The sequence below is a fragment of the Vicugna pacos genome, chromosome 22 (assembly GCF_048564905.1).
Source record: "Vicugna pacos chromosome 22, VicPac4, whole genome shotgun sequence".
NCBI classification, from domain to species: Eukaryota; Metazoa; Chordata; class Mammalia; order Artiodactyla; family Camelidae; genus Vicugna; species Vicugna pacos.
Genome location: NC_133008.1, coordinates 28,530,707 through 28,553,398, shown reverse-complemented (window position 1 = coordinate 28,553,398; position 22,692 = coordinate 28,530,707). Strand labels below are relative to the sequence as shown.

The 22,692-nt window shown below is 54.4% G+C and overlaps 4 protein-coding genes across 4 annotated transcripts; 2 read left to right on the top strand and 2 right to left on the bottom strand.

The window, feature by feature from the left end:
* Positions 1-1,497: 1,497 nt before the first annotated feature.
* On the top strand, positions 1,498-6,053 carry CLPP (caseinolytic mitochondrial matrix peptidase proteolytic subunit). Its single transcript, XM_006206357.4, has 6 exons — positions 1,498-1,776; positions 1,874-1,945; positions 2,441-2,537; positions 3,332-3,519; positions 4,284-4,389; positions 5,703-6,053. The coding sequence occupies exons 1-6, from the start codon at positions 1,591-1,593 to the stop codon at positions 5,870-5,872; spliced, it is 819 nt and encodes a 272-aa protein (XP_006206419.1). The 5' UTR covers positions 1,498-1,590; the 3' UTR covers positions 5,873-6,053.
* Positions 6,054-8,527: 2,474 nt separating this feature from the next.
* On the top strand, positions 8,528-10,212 carry ALKBH7 (alkB homolog 7). Its single transcript, XM_006206356.4, has 4 exons — positions 8,528-8,806; positions 9,428-9,601; positions 9,690-9,814; positions 9,985-10,212. Exons 1-4 carry the CDS (start codon positions 8,603-8,605, stop codon positions 10,145-10,147), a joined length of 666 nt encoding a protein of 221 aa, XP_006206418.2. The 5' UTR covers positions 8,528-8,602; the 3' UTR covers positions 10,148-10,212.
* A 252-nt stretch (positions 10,213-10,464) lies between these two features.
* On the bottom strand, positions 10,465-11,005 carry PSPN (persephin). Its single transcript, XM_072948213.1, has 2 exons — positions 10,852-11,005; positions 10,465-10,772 (listed from the first exon to the last, which is right to left on the bottom strand). The coding sequence occupies exons 1-2, from the start codon at positions 11,003-11,005 to the stop codon at positions 10,465-10,467; spliced, it is 462 nt and encodes a 153-aa protein (XP_072804314.1).
* Positions 11,006-13,562: 2,557 nt separating this feature from the next.
* On the bottom strand, positions 13,563-22,611 carry GTF2F1 (general transcription factor IIF subunit 1). Its single transcript, XM_006206353.4, has 12 exons — positions 22,222-22,611; positions 22,095-22,141; positions 21,519-21,591; positions 20,054-20,247; positions 19,438-19,608; positions 15,585-15,766; positions 14,861-15,014; positions 14,595-14,776; positions 14,431-14,504; positions 14,202-14,340; positions 13,912-14,029; positions 13,563-13,810 (listed from the first exon to the last, which is right to left on the bottom strand). Exons 1-12 carry the CDS (start codon positions 22,231-22,233, stop codon positions 13,606-13,608), a joined length of 1,551 nt encoding a protein of 516 aa, XP_006206415.1. The 5' UTR covers positions 22,234-22,611; the 3' UTR covers positions 13,563-13,605.
* Positions 22,612-22,692: the final 81 nt, after the last annotated feature.

Here is a 22,692-nt window from a genome sequence, read left to right as displayed (position 1 = left end):
TCTCCCAGGGGCAGCGTGGAGGCTCAAGCCTCAGGGAAACCAGCTGGGCAGGGCCACCATCCTGACTCACAGCAGAAACTAGGATGGCCCCTGCCACCCACTTACTTCCTCAGCCACGACTGGGTAAACACCTCTTTCGGTGCCACAGGTGCCTCCAAGGCCTCCTCCAACCTCTTCCACTTCAATATCCTTCCCTCTGTCCTGCTCCTGATCCCACAAGGAGGGCAGTGTCCACGTCCTGCTCTATCTCCCTATCAGCATGGGATCCCCGGAGGCATGGAGGGCACAAAACTACTCTTATCTGGGGCACCCAACATCAAGTTTAGAGTGCAGCAATGAGGCGGCGTCTGCCTATTAACTCCTACTTGTGCGTCAAAACCCACTTCAAATGGACCTTTATTTGGGAGGACTTCTTGGATGCTCATGGTTACTGATCTAACACAATTAACTAATGCACATCAATAGCTAATACAAATTGAGCACCTATTACATTCCAGGTCCCATTCTGAGGACCTTACACACAACAACCCTATGATACAGTTTATTATCATTATCTCCACTTGACGAATGAGAAGCTAAGGCTCAGGGACACAACTAGTAAGTAGTGGTGCCAAGATCGGAATGTAGGGGATATCAACATGCTGCCTCAGCGGGTATCCTTCCCTGTGAGATTGGTTTGATCATCACTATCTTCCAGACACTTCGGGCTCAGAAGGGTTAAGCAATGCACCTAAAATCACACAGCAAGTCAGTAATTGAGCCAGCCTTGCTTGGCACATGGGGCAGCTGCCTCCAAAGCCCTCAGCTTTTAACCTTCCTCCCTTACCACTTCATCTTTTGGTTCAAAGTGTAGTTGATGAGCACCTACTGTGTGCCAGGCACTGTTCTAGGCTCTGGGGACAAAATAGGGGGCAACTCTGAGAAGGCGATTTTAGAACTGAAAGATGAAAAAGAATCCACCTTGAGAAGATCTGGGAAAAAAGAGAAGTCCCAAACGTTACCAGGAGCCTCCCTTCTCCTCCCTCCTGCCCCACCTGCCTTTGCCCATTCTCTTCTCTTTGCCAGGAGTGCCTTTCCCTACCTAACAAACTCCTATACATCCCTCAAAGCCCAGCTCCAATACCTGCCCCTCCTAGAGAACCTTTGCTGACCAACTTTCCAGGCTAAGGACGCAACCCCACCCTTGGGCTTCCACAGCAGGGAAGAGGGAGGGGTGTCCCTCCCTCTCTCCACCAGTAACCATAGGATGGGAAGGTCTCAATAGGAGCCAGCCTCACCACGCTGGAAGATCCTTGAGGCCAAGGCCCAGCGGACAAACGGAACTGATTTCTAAAATAGGCAATGAGTAGCAGAAAATTTTGACGATTCCTCTGGAAAGAGACTCAAACAAGAGACTTTAAAGTTCTCGGGCTTCGGTCAGGCGCCACTCCTTGACCACGCCCTCCAGGCTCCGCCCCGCCCCGCCCCGCCCGAAACTAGCCTCACGCTTCCCGGAAGCTGAGCGTCACGTGAGCGAGCGCCGCGGGCGCAAAGCACGCCGAGAGTTGTAGTCCCGCCACCGTACGGAAGCCGGGACGGACGTGGGGGGCGATGTGGCCCGAAATACTGGTGGGGGGGGCCCGGGTGGCGGCAGGCTGGTGTCCCGCGCTGCGGCCTCGCCTCGCCGCCTGCTTTATCCCGCAGTGGACGCCCGACAACCGCCTGGCTCTCCAGCGGAGCCTGCACGCGACGGCGGCCCGGGCTCTCCCGCTCATTCCCATCGTGGTGGAGCAGACGGTACAGTGGCCGGGCGGAGACACGGCCCGGGGGTGGTGGGGCTAGGGGTTAGGGGCACGGCCGGTCCCTGAACTTCACCCCGTCTTTACCCCTCTAGGGTCGCGGCGAGCGCGCCTATGACATCTACTCGCGGCTGCTGCGGGAACGCATCGTGTGCGTCATGGGCCCGGTGAGTGCCCCTCGCCCCGATCGTCCCTTGCGCCTGCCCAGAGCCCCATGCGCCCCTCCTCCTCGAACTTCCTTGGTTCCCTGATCTTGCCTACTGACTTTCCTCCCTAGGTTTCGCTCTTGTCCCAACCCCCGTTCCTGGGTACATAAGGCCTCTGATACTCCCTCCTGGCCCCTAGTACTCCCTTTACCCCTTCCTCAAACCCTTCCTTCCTAATCTCTGACTCTCTTCCTCACCAATGATCTCCCTCCCCACTCCTGGGCTCCAGTCCCTTTCCCCAACCCTCCTGACCCCTGAATCCACTGACTCCCTGTTTCCAGTGTCACAATCCCCTTGGGTCTGGACCAACCCCACCACATCCCTTCCTGGGCCCTGAACGGCTTAGTTGGGCTCTGACCCCCATTCTGATACCCTGACTCATCCCCAGCCACCCCATAACTCCCTCCCTTAGCCCTCACCCCGATCTGTGGACACCCCTGTCCTCCCCAATTGCAGATCGATGACAGTGTCGCCAGCCTGGTCATTGCGCAGCTGCTGTTCCTGCAGTCCGAGAGCAACAAAAAGCCCATCCACATGTACATCAACAGCCCTGGTGAGCAGGGCCTTCTCCAGGTGCCAGGGGGCGCTCCTGGGGACACCCTGGATGACTCAGGGGACTGATACCCCCAATCAGGAATGTTCTCTCTCTGGAGAAAGACAGGGTGCAGAGCTTCCTTCAGAATCCCAAAAGTGTCTTGAAACCTCCAAAAGCTGCCTGTTCCTTGCTTTTAAAGCTGCCACTGAACTTGCCTCTTTAATCCCACCTGTAATGTTTACCGACCTGACCTGGTCATCAAGATTTTAAAATTGGTAGACTCCACCCCACCAAAAAAAAAAAAGAGAGAATTGCCAATCTTGATTGAGTGTTTACTGTGCCAGGCACTTTCCTAAGCACTTAACTTATTTTACTTTGGTGGCAACCTCATGTGATTGGTACTGTTTAATTATCTCCAATCTGTAAGGAGACATTGTGGCTTTGAGAGGCTGCATAACTTGCCCAAGGTCACACATGATAAACTGCCCAGCCAGGGATCATACCCAGGCAGGCTGGCTCCAGGATCTTCGTTCTTAGCCACCACACTCTCCCCGTTTCTAGTTTTTCTTGAAAATTTGACAGATGTAGCCCCCCTGGACCCTCATGCACCTGTGGCACCTATCAGCTCACTCTGGAGCGAACCCTCTTTTTTGCACCCAGCTGGCCTGTGTCACCTATTTCTGGCATCTCCCTACCCCCAGAAGTATGTGTATTTGGGACCCTGGCTTTAATGGGCATCTCCACCAGCCCTCCCTGGGGAAAAGATGGCGGGAGGAGGCGGCACAGCCCCTCACTCACACCTGCATCCGCAGGTGGCGTGGTGACCTCAGGCCTGGCCATCTACGACACGATGCAGTACATCCTGAACCCCATCTGCACGTGGTGTGTGGGCCAGGCCGCCAGCATGGGCTCCCTGCTTCTGGCTGCTGGCACGCCGGGCATGCGCCACTCCCTCCCCAACTCCCGCATTATGATCCACCAGCCCTCCGGGGGTGCCCGGGTGAGTGCCAGGCCCTGATGGGATGCAAGACGGGTCTAGATGGAAGGACCAGCTGAGCGGAAGTTGTGTAGCAGTGGGAGTGTTTTAAAATGTAGATCTTATTGTTAAATAGAAGAAATGGTGAGGCCAGCCAATCAGGAGAGAACTGCCATTGAAAAGACAGTGTGTTACTTACAGATCCCAAGAGGAGGGGGCCATGGGGGCCCACACAAGGAGTCACCAGGGTGGGTCAGGAGGAGAGGGAGTGGGCCAAGAATGCGGGCAAGAGCCTTTATTATGGTTTCTGTGAGAGAATGAGCACGGCCAGCTAAACAGGCTTAGCATTGGCCAAGTGAACATTTTCAGTGGGCTCTGGCGCCTAGGAGCCAGCCCTGGTTGTCTGGTACCTGGCCCAGGGGTGATGGGGCAGGGAGGGGGTGGGTGACCTAAGGTGTGAGAGCCCCTTAGAGGAGGTGGTGGGGGTGTGGGCTTGGATTGGCTGGTTTGCATGTGAAAAGTGTGCTCTGGGTGGGCTATTAACCCTGGGAGAGTCCCTTCCTCCCGCTCTGGGAGGCCCCAGCTGCAGAACCTAAGAAAACAGAGTTAATACAGGAAGCCTTCCTGGTAGAGGTGAGGATGAAGCAGGCTGTTGAGCAACTCACAAAGCCCTGTCCCACCCGCCTGAAAACTGGCAGCAAAAGCCCGGGGCGGGGGCTCCCCATCTCTAGGCTCCCGGTGAGTAGCAGACACTGATTCCAACTTCTCCCTCTTGGCACGTCCCCCAGGGCCAAGCCACAGACATTGCCATCCAGGCAGAGGAGATCATGAAACTCAAGAAGCAGCTGTATAGCATCTACGCCAAGCACACCAAACAGAGCCTGCAGGTGATCGGTGAGTGGCCCCGCCCCACACAGGCCCCTCCCTCACAATCAGGGGGCCGGACCTCGGGCCTCCGCACTGCTGACACTCAGGGCTGGATCTTTCCGTTGAGGGGCCATCCTGGGCACTGGGGTTTTGAACAGCATCCCTGGCCCCCACCCACTTGAAGACAGTAGCACCCCCACTTGTGACAACCCAGACTGTCTCCAGGTATCACCCAGTGTCCCCTGGTGGTCAGAATCCCCCCCACCCCCCAGTTAAGAACCCCTATTTTGAGCACTTCAGACAAAAACATCATTGAAATAGGTCCAAAGGTTTGAACAGGGTCTTCCACAAAGAATATTCCAAATGGCCAGGAAACAGAAGGAAAGAGGTTCGTCCTATTCAGTGCTGATGTTTAACAGTGACATCCCTAGTTACTCCAGAAAGGCAAATTAAGGCCAGGATGAGATAGCATTTCTTTTCTTTTAATGGAGGTACTGGGGATTGAACCTAGGACCTTGCACATGCTAAGCATGTGCTCTACCACTGAGCCATACCCCACCCCTGAGATACCATTACAACCCACTGGAATGGCTAAAATATAAAATATTGACAACATGAAGCGCTGAGGGGTGTGTGGAGCAACTGGAACGTTAAACCACAGCAGGCAGCAGTGAAACAGTGCAGCCACTTTGGAAAGCGGTTTGGCTCTCAAGGATGCAGAAAGACGCGTGGTTCCTCTGCCCAGCATATAACCGAGGGAATCATGCACTCCTGCCCACCAAAGCTGCAGACAGGAATGCTGACAGTACTCCCGATCCTAGGAGCCCCAGACAGGAAAGCACGCAAATGCCCACCAGCAGCAGGCGGGGTTTATTCACGTGATGGGATGCTACAGAGCCACGAGGGAACCACAGGGACATGCGGCCGCCTGGATGAATCTCAAGAAACAGTGCTGAGTGGGAAGAGGAGATGCTCTCTGGTTATATATTTAAAGAGCAAAACCTGGCACAACTAATCAGTGCCATTTTAGGCCGCTATTAGGGTCATGATTACTGGGGGGGTAGTGACTGGACATGGACCACAGTGGGGTCTGATCAGGGTGCCTGCCCCGTGGCTGTGATCAGTCCAGAAGTCACCATGCTGTCCGCTTTGATCCCTGCCCTTTCCTGGACATGCATCTACACATCAACCGGTTTTTTAAAAAAGTGAAATAGGTATTTTACTGTGGTGAAACTGAGGCCACAGGAAGGGGAAGGCCAAGGTCACACGGGGAGGCAGTGGCAGACGGGGACCGAACCTGGCCCCTAACCTCACACATCCTGCCTCCACTTCGCCCGCAGAGTCAGCCATGGAGAGGGACCGCTACATGAGCCCCATGGAGGCCCAGGAGTTCGGCATCTTAGACAAAGTTCTGGTCCACCCTCCCCAGGACGGGGAGGATGAGCCAGAGCTGGTGCAGAAGGAGCCAGTGGTGGCGCCGGCGACAGAACCTGCCCCAGCGAGTGCCTAAGAGCTGGTCCTCACCCTCCAGAGGGAAGCAGAGGGGCCAGGCGCCAGCCCTTCCTGCCCCTCACCACTGGGCCTGGAGGGGCCCCTTGAGGAACTCTGGATTTGAGGGGTGTCCCTCCAGGTGGGCATCCTGGCTGAGACACTGTGATTTTTAAATTAAATATTTGTAGTCTTTGCTCCCATCTGCGGCGCCTGCCCCCCCCACCGCCTCCGCTGCGCCTGTGTGTGTGCTCCACCCGGCCTCTGCTGTCACATTGACCTTCAGCGCCCTAATGTCAGCAAACTCTGCTGAGCATATGCGACATTCCAGGCACTGCTCCAGAAGCGACAACATATTATGAAGAAAACATAAAAATCCCTGTCCTGAAACTTACCTTCTTATGGGAGTATACAGTTTAAAAAAACAGTCAGGGAAAGAGGTACGCAGTGTGTGCATGTGTATGACAGTTTCAGATGGGGTAGCCTGTGAAGGCCTTGCTGAAAAGGTGACATTTGAGCAAAGACCTGAAGGAGGTTGGGGAGGGTGGGGCGCAGCTTGCTATCTGGGGGCAGCGCAGTCCAGGCAGAGGACACAGTGAGTGCAAAGGCCCTGTGGCAGGATGTGGCTGGCACATGGGAGAAACCACAGGGTGGCTGGAGTGAGTAAGTCAGTGAGTGAGGGGGGTGCAGTGGAGGAGGTGAGAGCAGGAAAGGGAGGAGTACAGATCATAAAAACCCTGGTAGGTCTTAGCAAGGAGAGAGATGCACCATGGAGGATTTCGAGAAGAGGGACAAAAAGGAACCACAGAGTGGTGGCAAGCCCAGAACCCCGGAGACCTGGGAGGAGACTTAGAATAATCCAGAGGAAGGCTGATGGCCCTGACCAGGTGGTGAGGTCAGATTCTAGCCAGGCTTTAAAGGCATGGCTGACAGGTGGAATGTAAGACTTGAGTGAGAAAATAATCTCCAAAAATTCCCAAGATGTCGGCCCAAAGCCATGAAAAAGATGGAAAGAAAGATGAGATTTCCCCATAACTGAAACAAGAGAGGTAGGGGGAGGAGCAGCATGGAGGGCAGGGATGAGGAGCTGGTTTTGCATGTGTGACATTTGACACCTGCTGTGCCTCAGCCATCCCAGAGGATGGGGAAGTCGGGTCAGGGCTAGGAATAAAAACGTAGGAGACTTCAGCCTGTCGCTGAATTAGTGGCCAGGCTGAGAAGTGGCTGTGACATTTGGCACACTGGAAGTCACTAGTGGCCTTGAACAGATCACTTTTGGTGCTGTGGGTGCAAAAAGCCAGATTGGAGTGGACCCAGAGAGAAGGGGCGGGAAAACATTGAAACTAGACAAGTCTTTTCAAGGAATTTTGCTATTGAGAGCAGAGAACACGTGTGGCTGTTGCTGGAGGGAGAGTGGAGGTCAATTTTTTTGTTTTTTTAATTTCAGAGGATTTTAAAATTTGGCTTCATTCATTGGTTGCATTTGGCTGAACTTTTCAGTCTGCACAATTTTAAATATATACAAAAGCAGAGAGACTAGGAAAATGAGGTCTCAGGAACCCACCACACCAATTCAACAATTAATTAATTCTATAGCACCAATTCAACAATTATCAATTCACTGCCGATTGTGATTTGTATCCCCCTTCCCCTCTCCTGGCCCCATTACCTGCTTTTTATTTCATCTATAAATATTTCAGTATGGAGTTCTAAAAGGATAAGGAATCTAAAAATACAACCACAGTACCATTTTCAAACCCTGCTAAATGACAGCACTTACCGTGGTCAAATATTCAACCAGTGTCCAAATTTCCCCCGTTGGCTCTATTTTGTGTTTTTTTAGTTTGTTCCAATCAGGATCCAAATAAGGTGCATACTTGCCACTGGCTGACAGATCCTGAAGTGTCTGGTAACTGCTGGTTTCCCCTTAACCTCTCAATCTCTCCCTCTTTTTCTTCTCTTTCCTTGGAACTCACTTGTTGGAGAAACAGGGTCATTTGTCTTGTGGACTTTCTCATTGTCTGGATTTTGATGATTGGATCCTGGCTTTGGGATTTCCAGTAACTTGGTGTATGAATCTAGACAATCCTTTGGGCAAGTGACCTCTGAGTTGAGGTGCCTTCTGGCAGGAGACCCCTGAAATCCAGCTGTCTCTTTTCATGACGTTAGGAGCGGATCAGAGTGCTGGGCTAGGCCCACTAAGACATTCCAATAGGGGCTGCAAAATGGTGACAAGCCAATTCTACCATTAAAGGAAAAGGATTTTTTGTTTCTACCCTGTGTTTTGAGCTGGCGGCCAGCCTGTTTGTGTGCGGGTGAGGGTGACCCAGAAGAGGAGAAAGGAGTGGTGCCTCGCTTTGACCTCTGGCTGAAACCCCTACTACATCTCAGCCTGACTACTCCACCTTTAACCTCTAGCCCAGGCCAACTTCATAACCTTGACGCAATCTATGACCCCTGACCTCTGACCCCAAGCCAGAGCGTGCCCTCGCCCTCGAAGGACTGACTTGCAGCATAGCCAATAGTCTGAGAAGCTACGGTCGAAGACGCCCAATAGCACGGAAGAGGAGGCGGGCTCTGGGGAGAGCCAATAGCTTGAGAGAACGATTCGAGTAACAACCAGTGGCCTTGAGCGAGAGGCGGGAGTCTGAGGAGAGCCAATCGCTGGAGGGACTCGGGTCCGGCTGTGCCAATGGCTCGGGGGGGGGCGTTGCCCTGACTCCGGCCGCTTCCACGACCCGGCCCCAGGGATATGGCCGGGAGTGGGCGACTGGCTCTGGGTACGCTTCCCAGGCAGGGCTGGGTGCGGGGCTCGGGACCGGCTGTGCTGAGCCGCCTGCGGGACGCGGCCGTGGTGCGGCCCGGCTTCCTGAGCGCGAACGAGGAGGAGACGCTGAGCCGTGAGCTGGAACCCGAGCTGCGCCGCCGACGATACGAATATGATCACTGGGATGCGGTGAGGCCGTGGTGCTAGTGGTGGTGTTGCGGCAGGGCGGGGCCCCGGGGGGGCGGGGAGTGGAGTGTTTGGTGGGCAGGGCTAAACTAAGGCTGGGGGCGGGACCTTGGTGGGGACGGAGTCTTTAAGCTTGGGAACCTTGGGGGCATGGAGAGCACTTCGGAGATGAGGTCAGGGCCATAACTGGAGGCAGAACCTGGAACTGAGGGATGTTTGGAGGGACAAGACCAAAGTTAGGGGCAGAAACGTGTATGGAGAAGAGATGGGGGTGGTCACGGTTTGGGGATGCAGACGGGGGGCCTGGTGTTGAGTGGGATCGAGTTGTGAATATTGTAGCCAGACCAGCATTGGGGACGGGATCTGAGACTGAATTAGAGCCTGATGGTGGGCACAAAGGACTGAGGCCAGACCTAGATAGGGCAGAGGTTGGGGTTTGAGACCCAGGATCATGGGGTAGATAGGACCAAGGTTGTGAGTTGAAGGTGGGGTCAAGTATCATACTGGAAATAACAGCCCTTTGCTTTGCACTTTGGCAACTCACTCCCCCCCCGCCCCCGCACTGTGCCTCAGTTTCCCTGGCCCCCTGGGAGCTTCTAGGCTTGACCTGAGCCCTCTGGGCAGGCCATCCATGGCTTCCGCGAGACAGAGAAGTCGCGCTGGTCAGAAGCAAGCCGGGCCATCCTACAGCGTGTGCAGGCGGCTGCCTTTGGCCCTGGCCAGACCCTGCTGTCCCCTGTGCACGTGCTGGACCTGGAACCTCGGGGCTACATCAAACCACACGTGGACAGCATCAAGGTGGGCAGGGGCCAATGCCTTAGAGCTCCTGGCTGTGGGTGAGCCAGCCAGGCCAAATCCTGACTTGCCACCGTGTCCCCTCTTCCAGTTCTGTGGGTCCACCATTGCCGGCCTGTCTCTGCTGTCTTCCAGCGTCATGCGGCTGGTGCACACCCAGGAACCAGGGGAGTGGCTGGAACTCTTGCTGGAGCCAGGCTCCCTCTACATCCTTAGGTACTGGCAGCCAAGGAGCCCCAACCCCACTGGTAACTCGTAAGACACGCCCACCCCAGCACTTTGAGCACCTTTTCTCATCCAGCCCTCACAGCAAACTACCCACAGACAGTCTGCCTGAAACAGGGACTGCCCTCACCCCACCCACCACAGCCTATTTTCTCTTGCAGAGGCTCAGCCCGCTATGACTTCTCCCACGAGATCCTTCGAGATGAAGAGTCCTTTTTCGGGGAGCGTCGGGTTCCCCGGGGCCGACGCATCTCCGTGATCTGCCGCTCCCTTCCTGAGAGGATGGGGCCAGCAGAGCCCAGGCAGCCGCCCCCAGCCTGCTGACCCCTGGGCCCTTCTCCCAGCTTCTCAAGACACTGTGTTTGAGAATAAAGTTAGAGGATGGACAAGCTGGCCTTCCTGGCACTAGCTATTTGCAGGGGCTGGGACCTGCAGGGAAGCCCAGGACCTCACCTGGCTACCCACCGGGAGCATCCCGGGCTGAACACACAGCATGAGGTGGAGGGAGCAGTTTCCTTTATTGAGCTCCTTGTTGGTGGCCCCAGCCCACCTCACCCTTTCGTTTTCTTGGCATCTAAGTCTCCAGTAAAGTAAGTCAGCAGAGCTCCTCCAGCGGCTGCAGGGCCCCGGGCCGGGCACGCTCAGCCGCCGCAGCCACAGGCTGCCGCTGAGAGCTGGGGCAGCCGCTGCCAGCGGTGGTGGTCGTCCAGGAAGGCCACGTCAGCGTAGCGGGTGGGTCGGCAGCAGGGCCCACCGTGGGCTCGGCCCTGGCTCCGCAGCCAGGCCAGCGTCAAGCCGTGCTGGGTGCGGGCGCCGTGGGGACAGCTGCCGGCGCAGTAGCGGAAGATGACGGTCTCCTCCGATGTGTAGCCCAGGCCCAGCTCGGCCACAGGCAGGGACAGGCTCCACAGCTGGCACGGGCTGGCCGGGGCCCTGTGCAAGCGAGTGCCTGCAGGACAAGGGGCAGCTGACAGCAGGCAGCATCCAGGCAGGAGTTGGAGGGCACATGGGGTTCTGGGGGTCCTTACCCAGCTGTGGCCTCTGGGTTCCTCTGTCGCCCACTGGATGGGACAGGAGCCCCCCATCCTCCACCAGAGCACCCCAGGTTCCAGGGTTCCCCCCAGGGTCCAGCTGCGGGATCAGGAGCAGCAGAGAGCCTAGCAGGACTCTTCCTGTGGCCATGGTGATGGGCAGGTCCTCAGGGTGGGGGTGCCCTGCACCCTCAATTTATCCCCTGCCTGAGCAGGGGAGATAACCTCTTCACTGCCGGCTGCTACTCAGGCACAAAGGCCCCCATGTCGCACACCTCGGGCCTAGGCGGTCCAGCCCTTTCTGTCCCACACGGCATCCTTCGAAGAGTTAAGGGTGCACACCCCCCACACACCCTATCCAGACATTCCACATACTGATCTCTGACACCCCCTCCGCCCCCTGATTTATGAGTGTGGCGGCAGCCAGGGCCAAGCCCAGGGCAGGTGACCGGGGTCCCTATTCGACCTGCTGTCTGGAGGGAGAGGCCAGGGACTCCGTGGGTCCCCTGGTGGGACCCTCTGCACTCAGGCAGGGTGCTGGGGCTCAGTGGCCCCTGTGTAGTGTGCCAGGTGGAGCAGCTATGTGTGCAGGGAAGAGGCGGGTTGGCAGGTGGGTGAGCTGACGGGGAATCCATCACGGCTCCCGCCTGGAGGATCAAGACATCAGGCCCCTGTCTCCGGGCCTGGCTGAGCCAGCATCAAAACAGGAAAAGGGAGAGGCCTGGGGACAGCCAAGAGCTGGGACACCAGGGGCAGGAAGCTCCCCTGCAGGGACTCCAGGCTCGAAGGCCAAACAGCCCCTCACCGGGGCCCGAGCCCTATCCTGGGGTTGAAGGGCATCAGAGCTGGAGGGGAGGGTAAGGCCTGCTGAGCCAGGGGCAGCAGCAGGCCCCGGTGACTTCCCCGGCCTAATCCATCACCCCCGGGAAGTGAGCCTCCATCCTGTCCTGTCAAAGGGGGCCAAACAGAGTCCCTCCCACATGGGCTTCTGAGGACAGAAGCTGCATTGAGCATTTAACGTGGGGCCTGATGCTAAGGAGTTGCAAGAGCTTTTGAGGCAAAGGAGGTAAGAACAGCTTGTGTAGGTTTGCGAAGTGCTCAGTCTCATACAGGTGGGACTGGGTTAAACTCAGAGTAGAGTGTACCCAAGAATGGCAGGCGTCAAGTTTGCTTCCACATGGCTGCGCGTGCGTGTCTGTGACAGACATGCCTGCGGGTATGAGTGCGAATCAGTAGCAGGTGAATGTTTGCTACAGAAACTGCAAATCACATCCCTTGGACCCAGGAAACCTGCTTCAGGAACTCATCCTAACCAGGAGAGCGAAGACGCAAGCTCAGGGATGTTTGCTGCCTTTTGTATCAGCGAGAGACTGGAAATGACCTCACCTACACCCACCAGGGACTGCTTCAACGATTTTGGTGTGGTTCATATTTTACTGCTTACAGACTACTTTCAGACGGGGTGGGGATGGGGGCCCCAGGGGTGTTACTTACCCAGAGTCACCCAGAATTAAGCAGCACAGGCGGTATTTGACCCTGGGTCCCACTGAATACAAGTCCCTTGCTCTGGACCCCTGGGGTGTGTGGCGCACCCTGTAGGGAGGCCTTAGACCCCAGTGCACGTGGTAAACAGGACAGGGGCGAAATTGCTAGGGCAAGGGGCAAGCACTCTTTCTGGCTGCCCCAAAAGGCCTGGTGGAAGGATGGGGAGGGAGGTTGGATCGACCTGGGACATTCCAAGGAATTAGTCTGACATCTCAGGCATTCCCGCTCGGCAGCCAAGGGCCGGTAGAGCTGGGTGGGAAAGCTTCCCACCTGTGGTCTCCAGCTTGGGCAAGACAGAAGCCCAACATCCTGCCCCCCGCCGGATCACTCAAATGGGGGCTCAAAAGTAGTGCCTGCTGCCAAATTACACTTCTAGCAATGTGACTGTCCACGAACTCAAAAAAGCCCCCCCCGCCCCGCTGTAGAACACCTAGCAATGCTGCATAACATGAATGCCTAACTAACCAGTGGGAATCTAAGGAAAACCCCAGAAACATCACTGGAAAGTTGAAAAATAGGGCCCAGAAGCCAACATCAGCCACAGAGGGGTCTGGGATTTTGTGGCCACCTAGGGACAGAGCCACAGCTGAGAACCACACCTAAAATGGGCTCAGGACAGGACAGGACTTCGGGGGCACCCAGGGGGAGCACAGGCAAAAACCATCTGGAAGGACTTGCCTGCAAAGCAGACCACCCATGAGTTCCCCATCCCAGATAACAAAACACAAGAATCAATCGGAAGGAGGAGTCAGGATATGGGGTGCCTGCGAGCCTCAGGTACTGCATGAGTGTGGGGGAGACTTTAAGACAGGGACACTTAAGGTAAAAAATGCCAGAGACAGGTTCAAGAACGGAAGCGGCCAGACAGAAAACAGACCGGCTGGTCTGAAAAAGAATAAACTAAGTACTTCGTAGGTTTAGGTGGTGGGTAAGCCACAGCTGGAGAGAGAGCTGGCCAAGTGGAAGACAGAGCGGAAAGAAATCACCCAGGAGAGGCTCGGTGGACAAGGCAGAGTGGCAAAAACACGGGCAAGTTCCAAGAGGCGTCTGAAGGTTCCAGAAAGGAGGGACTGGAGAGAGGGAGAAGTAAACCGAGGAGAAAGCAGCAGGGGCCCCTCGGCCTGGGGGCGAGTGGGATGGAATCAGGAGCCGGAGGAGGAGGATCCAGCTAACAGAGCACGTTTATTGGGTGGGGCGGGGCGGGCCTCATTCCTTGAGGGAGAAGTGCATCTTGTCGTTGATCATCTTGCGCTCGGGGTTCAGGCGCTTGAGGATCTGGGCCAGCACGTTCACCGTCTGGTCGCTGCTGAGCCCCGTCTTCTTGGTCTGGAACTTTTTCAGCAGGTCCTTGGTGGTCATGGGCTTCCGCGTCAGGTAGCGGCGCACGGCGTCCTCAGTCACCTGCACATCACTGGAGGCGGCAGGTGGGTGTCAGCCGGCGCCCTCTGGCCCCCACCCCCACACACCCTGCCCTGCCCGCATCGCCCACCCCCACCGTCCTCACCAACTTACCCGCTGCTGGGGGTCGACTTCCCAGACTGGGGCTGAGGGGTGGACTTGCCCGACAGGCTCTGGGGCCCGGGATCCAGCCGCAGCCTCTTGGCCGCCGGCGTCTCGCTGGTCCGCTTCCCTGTGGGAGCAGAGGCGGGGCTGAGCCTTGGGCCGGACGCCGGACCCCAGGGAGGTCCCCAGGCCGCCGGCTGTGCCGGGATTACTTGCGCGAGGGCCCGGGGGCAGGCAGGACGCCGAGTGGAGGACGAGGACCGGGTCAAGGCGGGTGGGACGGGCTGGGAACCACTCACCCTGCTCCAGCTTGCTGGCGGCGGCCCGCAGGGTGGAGGAAGTGCTGCCGCCCTCCGTGCTGGGGGTGCCCGGCCGGCTGTTGCCCCGGGAGCTGCCTCCCGACGGCTTCCGCTCTCTCTTCGGGGGCGTCTTTTTCTTCTGCGGAGATCGCAGTGGGGGATGTGAGTTGGGCAGGAGGTACTCCATCCGCCTCCGCCCCCGCCCCGCCCCGCCCGGGCCGGGCCTCACCGCCATGAAGAGGGCCGAGGAGGCCTCGCTGTCGATGTCGCTCTCCTCCGAGCTGTCCGACTCATCGCTGCTGTCTGCATGGGGCAGAGAGGGGTGTCAGGACCAGAGACCCCCGTGCCCGCCCTCAGCCCGTCCCAGATCAGCGGCCCAGAGGGCGCGTCCACCTTTCCTCCGCTTCTTCTCCTGCGGCGTGGGCGCCTTCTTCTCCTCCTCCTCCTCCTTTTCCTCCTCGGGTGGCTTCTCCTCCTCGCTCTCCTCGCTGCTCTCGCTCTGCTCATCCACGCCCTTGGGGCCCTCCTCCTGCTGGGTGACCTTGGGCTTGCCCTCCAGCTCGTCCTGGGAGCTGCTGTAAGACAGAGAGCGGGCAGAGGGTGAGTGAGCGCGTCCGCCGCCGGCCCAGGGTCTCACACCCGCCTCCCGCCTGCCTCACCTGGAGCCGTCAGACATGTAGTCCACCTCCTGGCCCTCGAAGTCCCCGTCGTCGCTGTCCTCGAAGGCCTCGTCATCTGACCCCTTCTTCTTCTTCTTCTTCCTGCCCCCCTTGCCGGGCGGCACCTTCCTCTTGGCCTTGGGGGCTCGGCTGCCTGGGGAAAGGCGGAGAAGGCAGAGGGGCTCAGGTGGGCATGCATCCCATTGTTGTATTCGATGACATCTGGACATCTCCGGGTCCTGCTGACCCAGGAGAGATGCCAGGAGCAGCCAATTCCTCCAGGAGTCAAAGGGGTGGGCCTCTCACCTGCAAACGAACGGAGCAATCCCAACTCCACACCCCCCACCCCCTTTCTCTAACTCACATACAGGGCCACCATTGCTGCCCTAAATTACCTGGGCCAGGCACCTCACAACTTGAGACCACCCGCTGGCCCAGAGCCTGCTGGAATACTCCAACTGGCCGGTCCTAAGATGTTCCCATGGAAACCCCAACTGAGGCTGTGGCCAAGGCCTTCCTGGGGCTTCCTGCTGCCTCCTGCCCATTCTGGGGGCCCCCTAAGCGCCTGAGCTCTGGTGTCCAGGGAACTGGGAGTAACCAAGCTTTCCTTTCAGTGGCATCCACCTCTGTGCCATTGCACAGCCTCCTGGATAAATTACGAGTGGGCACTCATCAGGCAGCTGTGCTGGCCACCCTGCCACCTGAGGACTCCACCCAGCCTCACCCTCCTCGCCGCTGGCCTCGCTGTCAGATGACATCTCCAGATCGTCCTCCAGGTCATGGATGCGCAGCTCGCTGGCCTTCTTGCGGCCGCGCTTCTCCTTCTCCTCATCCTCCTCGTCCTGGTCCTGGTCCTTGAGCCGCCGCTGCTGCATGATGCTGAAGTGGTTCAGGACTTTGTTTCTCCTGTGGGCAGGACGGGGTACAGCAGGGGCTGACAACGGGCCCTCCTCCAGGAGCTGGGTTTCTTTCCCAGTGCCTCCCAGCACCTTCCCCAGAGAAGAACCACAGACACAACTAAGGTGATGTGAGGGATGACCTGACCCTGCACCTGGGGACACATACATGTGGCACAAACCATGAGATCACCCTCCTCCAGTCCCTCTCTGCCCAGAGTCCCTCAAGGAGAAGGTCTCATGGGACGCTGATGTCCCAACACCTCTCTTGAACTCAGGGCCCTTCTCCAGCAGTAGAATCTGGCCACAATGCACCCACGTCTGTTTTTATTGTAGTTTATGGATGCCTTCTTTTTAATGTCAAGGGATTAGTGTTTCCATTTAGTGTGGTGATGGAAGTTTTTAAAAATGTGATTGGATTTAGAGAGCACCTTAGGATTGTATCCAATAACAGGAGCAGAATTCATTTATATTCATAGAAACAGGAATGAAGCTCTAGTCAACACAGTATTGGAAGTCCTAGCCTCACCAATCAGACAAGAAAGAAATAAAAAATGAAAGGAAGCTGAATTGGAATGGAAGAAATAAAACTGTTTGCAGATGGCATGATACTACATATATAGAAAATCCTAAAAGTGCCACCAAAAAATAATTAGAACTAATAAATGAATTCTACAAAGCTGCAGGATACAAACTTAATATACAGAAATCTGTTGCATTTCTATACAGTAACAACAAACTATCAGAAAGGGAAATTAAGAAAACAATCCCATTTACAGTTGCATCCAAAAGAATAAAACACCTAGGAATAAACCTAACCAAGGAGGTAAAAGACCTGTACTCAGAAAACTATAAGAAACTGAAGATGACACAAACAAATGGAAAAGTATCGTTAATACGACCGTACTACCCAAGGCAATCTAGAGAGCTGATGCAATCCCTATCAAAATACCAATGGCTTTTTTCATATAACAAATAATTTTGAAATTTATATGGAAACACAAAAAACCCCAAATAGCCAAAACAATGTTGAGAAAGAAGAATAAAGCTGAGGTATCACACACCCTGATTTCAAATTATACTACAATGTGACAAGAGACACATAGACCAAGGGGACAGAAGACAGCCCAAAAATGAACCCATGCATCTGTGGTCAAGTAATCTATGAGAGGAGGCAAGACTACAACAGGGAAAAGACAGCCTCTTCAATAAGTGGTGTTGAGAAAACTGGACAGCTCCCTGTGAAAGAATCCAACTGGACTACTCTCTCAACCATGCACAAAAATAAATTACAAACGTATCAAAGACTTAATGTAAGATCTGAAACCATAAAACTTCTAAAAGAAAACATAGGCAGTACACTCTGACATTAGTCTTAGTAATATTTTTTTTGGCTCTGTCTCCTTAGGCAAGAGAAACAAAAGCAAAAATAAACAAATGGGACTACACCAAACTAAAAAGCTTTTGCACAGTAAATGAAACTATTAACAAAACAAAAACACAACCAACTGAATGGGAGACGGTATTTGCAAATGATATATCTGATAAGGAGTTAATATCCAAAATATACAGAGAACGCATACAAATCAAAAACAAACGAACAAAAAAACCTTATTAAAAAATGGGCACAGGACCTGAATAGACATTTTTCCAAAGAAGACATACAGATGGCCAACAGGCACGTGAAAAGATGCTCAACATCACTAATTATTAGGGAAATGCCAACCAAAACCACAATGTGATATCACCTCACACCTATTTGAATGGCTATCATCAAAAGACAACAAATAACAAGTGCTGGTGAGGCCGTGGATAAAAGGGAACCCTCGTACACCATCGGTAGGAATGTAAATTCGTGCAGCCACCAATTTACATACAAAATTTTACATACAATTTACATACAAAACAGTATGGAGGTTCCTCAAAAAAATTAAAACTAGTGGGCAGAGGATATAGCTCAGTATAGAGCACATGCTTAGCATGCATGAGGTCCTAGGTTCAATCCCCAGTACCTCCTCTAAAAATAAATAAATAAACCTAATTACCCACCCCCCAAATTAAAACCACCATACCAGCCAAAATCCCACTTCTGCGTATCTTTCTGAAGAAAACAAAAGCACTAACTCAAAAAGATATATGCACCCTATGTTCATTACAGCACTATTTACAATAGCCAAAATATGGAAGGCAGGTACCACATGACTTCACTTATAGGTGGAACCTTAAAAAAAAAAAAGAAAACAAGTGAACAAACATAACAAAACAGAAAGAGTCACAGATCCAAGGAATAAACAAGCGGTTGCCAAAGGGGAGAGGCGTGGGGGATGGGTGAAATAGGTGAGGGAGATTGAGGTACAGACTCTCAGCTGCAAAATGAATGTCACGGGGATGAAGCGTACATACAGTCAACGATGATGTAATATCTTCGTGTGGTGACAGACGGCAACTAGGCTTATCCTGGAGATCATTTTGAAATGCAGAGAAATATCGAATCACCATGTTGGACCCCCGAAACTAACACAGTGATGGAAGTCAATTATACTTCAAAAAACAAACACCCAAACTGCCAGAAAAAGAGATCCGATTTGTGGTCACCAGAGGTGGGAGGAGGGGGAACTGGATGAAGGTAGTTAAAAGGTACAAACTTCCAGTTATAAGATAAATCAGTACTAACTATTAATACCATTAATTACCACTCTTGCGTGTTATATATAAAAGTTACTGAGAGTAAACCCTCAGAGTTCTCAGCACAAGGGAAAAATATATTTGTCTATGTTTGTAATTTTGTATCTCTATGAGATGATGGATGTTTACTAAATCTACGGTGGTGATCATTTCATGATGGAGGTAAATGAAATCATTAATGCAGTGCGCCTTAAACTTAGGCTGTATGTCAATTACATCTCCATAAAACTGGAAGAGAAAAAACAGGAATGAAGCTCCGTTTCACAAAAATGTGAATGTACTTAATATTACTGAATGGTACACCTAAAAATGGTTAAGATGATAAATTTGACATCCTCTTTACTACAAAATTAAAAAAAAAAAAGGAATGAAGCACTGATACACATTACAATGTGGATGAGCCTTGAAAACACGATGCTCAGTGAAATAAGCCAGACAAAAGCCGACAACTAGTGTCTGATTCCACTCGTACGAGGTCCCTACAGGAGTCAGATTCATACAGACAGTAAGTAGACGGTGGGGGCCAGGGGCTGGGGAGGGGGAGGGGGAGTGAGTGTTTCATGGGGACAGAGTTTCAGTTGAGGAAGATAAGAAAGTTCAGGAAATGATGGTGGGGATGGTTACACAATATCGTGAATGTAACTTAATGCCACTGAGCTGTGCACTTAAAAATGGTAAACTGTGTGTTACATGTATTTTACCAGCAGTTGATTCAGCTGTGAAACCTCCTGCCTGGGGGAAGCCATGCAGGCCATGGAGACCCCACCCTGCTCTGCCCATTCCTGCTCCACGCTCAGCTCAACCACCACCCCTCCGCCTCTTGCACCACCTGGTGCGTCCCTGATGGTTCCAATCAGTCTCTCCCCTGGACAGGGAGTTCCCTGAGGGACTGGTGAGGTCTAGCTTGGTCACCACTGAGTCCTCAGCTCCCAGCCTGGGACACAGGGGGATGCCCCCCATTTCCCGTCATTTCCAGGAAAGCCCAGGCTCACTCACCTCTCCCACTCCTCCTCCGCCTCCTCCGCCGTGAGCGTGCGATGCCGGGCCAGCGGCGTGAAGTTGTACCAGTTGTGTACGGGGAAGGCCTCGAAGGCCCCATCGGGGCACTGGGTAAAGATGTAGTAGGAGGTGTTCTCGGTCACACCTCCCTTCTTTATGCCCTTGAACCTACAGGGAGTTCAAGGTTATGGTCGGCCTGAGGAATAGGGACCAGCCCCAGCCCTCCCACCTGCATCCCCAGGTCTTGGGCTGGCTCTTCAAACTGTGTGAGCACAGATTTCATGGTCCTTTCTGGAAGGACCGTGAAGAGCATGGGTCCTACAGTCAGACCCTTCTGGATTTGCCTCCAGTATCCTCCTCAGGCCCAAACACCACTGCCAGCCGCCCCCTGGCCTCCGCCTTCACCTTTTTGTGCCCCACCAGACCGGGCCCCTTCCCTGCCTGCAACTGTCAGGCTCCCCGGGCCCCAGCCCACCCAGAGTCCAGCTGCGGCTGTGTGCACCGGGGGCCAGCACCCGGGCTGCCTGCATCCCGGCCCTCGGAGCTCCTACCCGAGCATCCACTTGGCTCATCTTCCCAAGTGAAACCCTTCACACTCGCCGCCACCACTTACTTCCGGCCCGATTTGCCGTTGACGCGGAGCAGCCAGGGCTGGTCCTCGGGCCGGAACTCCTTGAGGACGATGCCGTACTTCTTCCTCCGCGCCTCCTCCCGGAGCTTGCGGTTGAACTCGCTGCCAGCACCCGACTCGGGCATCTCCTCCTCTTGGTAAATCTTCTTGTTGCTCAGATCGCGCTCCAGCCTGGCCTGGGGGCGCAGGGAGCAACAGCTCTCCTCAGGAAGCCTGCCCTGACTCGGGTGCCCCCGCCAACAAATGCCCTTTCCTCTACACCCGGCACTACCCCTCCCCCGGCCCCCCGACAGCTGAGCTGGGGACGCTTGAGCCAACTTCCTGCGGGGCCAAAAGGCATCGGGTGAATGTAGGGGAAGAAATTGGGGTAAGCCTTGTACCGTGTCTAGTTTTGCAGCTTTTTGAAAGTTTGAAAGTACTTCCCAATGCAAAGTTAAAAAAAAAAAAAGAAAGAAAGAAAGAAAAGAAAAGAAACAAAGAAAGAAAAAGAAAAGAAAAAAAGAGAGAAAGAAACTCCAAGACTCAATCACTTCTCATAACCTCCGTTTGCTCCAAGCCCCATCACGACTCACCTGGCCCAGAACCTTCACCTCCACTCTGTTCTCCCGTCAACTGCCCTCCACCCCACAGTGGCCAGATCAACCTCCCCATTTAAAATCTTTTAATAGTGGGGAGTGTATAGCTCAGTGGGCATACTTAGCATGCCAGAGGTCCCGGGTTCAATCCCCAGGATCTCCGTTAAACAAAAATAAAATGTGTTTAATGACTTCTGCTATCAATACATGTTTATGTCCCTCTAAAATGCATATGTTGAAACCTAATCTCCAGTGTGATGGGATTTGGGGCAATGATTAGATTAGGAGGGCAGAGCCTTATGAATGGGATGAGCGTCCTCGAAAAGGATCCCAGAGAGCGCCCCCTCCTCTTTTGCCAGGAGAGGACACAGTGAAAACGCACCAGCTGTGAACCAGGAAGCACACCCTCAACAGACACCAGATCTGTTGCTGCCTTGATCTTGGACATCCAGCCTCCAGAATTAGGAGCGGTACATTTCTGTTGTTCACAAACCGCCCAGGCTCTGGTGGTCTGCTAGAACAGCCCCAGAGAACTAAAACAGCTCCCAAAGTCCTTTCTAGAACCTCTGACAAGGGGGGCTCTGACATTACCTGTAGGACGGAGCCCCCTCCCTTGCCCAGATAAATCAAGGCCCCAGATGCCCATCCGTGGACCCAACTCCTTTCAGGAGAAAGCCTCCTGCAGGGCCTGGTGTATCTTACCTTCAGGGATGCCCAGCGGCTCAGCCTGGGCTTTAGTCATCACTTATCTCTACTTGGGGAGAGCTGGCAAACCTGAGCACCTAAGCCTTAGTTACTGTTACAGCTAAGAAGCTATTCCAACCAGCAAGTCTAGGATCAGGTCTCTCACCTCCCTCAGGACTAGGACTTACCTGATTCCAAGTAGCAAGGTTGACTTTATCGGCTGCATTGAAGGCCATGATGTTATATTTTTTGGTGGTATTTCTACAATAGACAAGAAGAGATAGTGTTCAATCATTTATTCAGTAAACACTCCCGGGCTCAAGCCCTTTGTGCCCGGTAATGCGAGGGACTCATAAAAGATCCAAGGGGTTCCCAGTCTGTCAGGGAAGTGGAGTCCATACCCCCAACCCCATTCAGAGAAAGGGACAGAGATTTCTGGGACCCCAAGATGAGGGGATAATTGGGAACTCAGCCCTGGGCAGGGAGGTGGGCAGTCAGGGAATGCCTCTAGGAGGAGGAAAATATTGGAACTGGGTTTTGCAAATCAGCAAGAATTCTCCTGTGTATAAATGTACTCATTTATTCATTCATTCACTCCGTTCAAAAAACAGTGCTGTCCCCAAAGAGGCCTAGCTCAACCCCAGCTCTGCCCTCAGGTCGCTGTAGTCTGGAAGGGGAATCAGGAGGTGCCAGGCACGCCTGGTAGCTCGTTAAAATTTTAATCCCTTTTTGGGGGAGAGGGGCAGGTAGGGTCAGGGACTTACTTGGGAACTCGGACGACATACTCGGTGACATTCTGGCCGCTGGAGCCCTGAGGGGACAGAACGCAGGATGGTGAGGGGCTACAGAGGCCGCCGCCGGGACCCCAGAACCGCCTCGCCTCATACATACGAGAGCTGCCATGGGAGATGGGCGATGGTCGGGGTCCGGTCTGATCCTGGTCCTTTTCGCCTCCTCCGAGGTCCGCGTCCCTCCGTCCCGCGGAAGCCGCCCTCGAGGTGTCGGGTCTCTGGGCCCGATCGAGGACCGTAAGACTGGGATGCTGCCGATCCTGGGAAAAGCTATCTGGGAGCGGTGCTGGGTCAGCGATCAGCCTCCGAGGCGTCTCCCGCCACGTCTGCGCCTGCGCCGTCGCCTAAACTGGAAGCCAAGCGAAACTCTCCGGCTAGCAGCGTCGCCGAGGCCGACCCCGAGCTAAAGGCAGCGCCGTCTGCGGCCGGCGCGCTGGCTGACTGCAAAATATAGCGCCGATAACTCGATCACGACGTGTGGGAACGCCCTCCCCGTGACGTCACACGTAAGGGCAACAGGGCATCCTGGGAGGAGAGGGAGAAACTAGCCCTTCCCGCGGGCTCCGGCGCC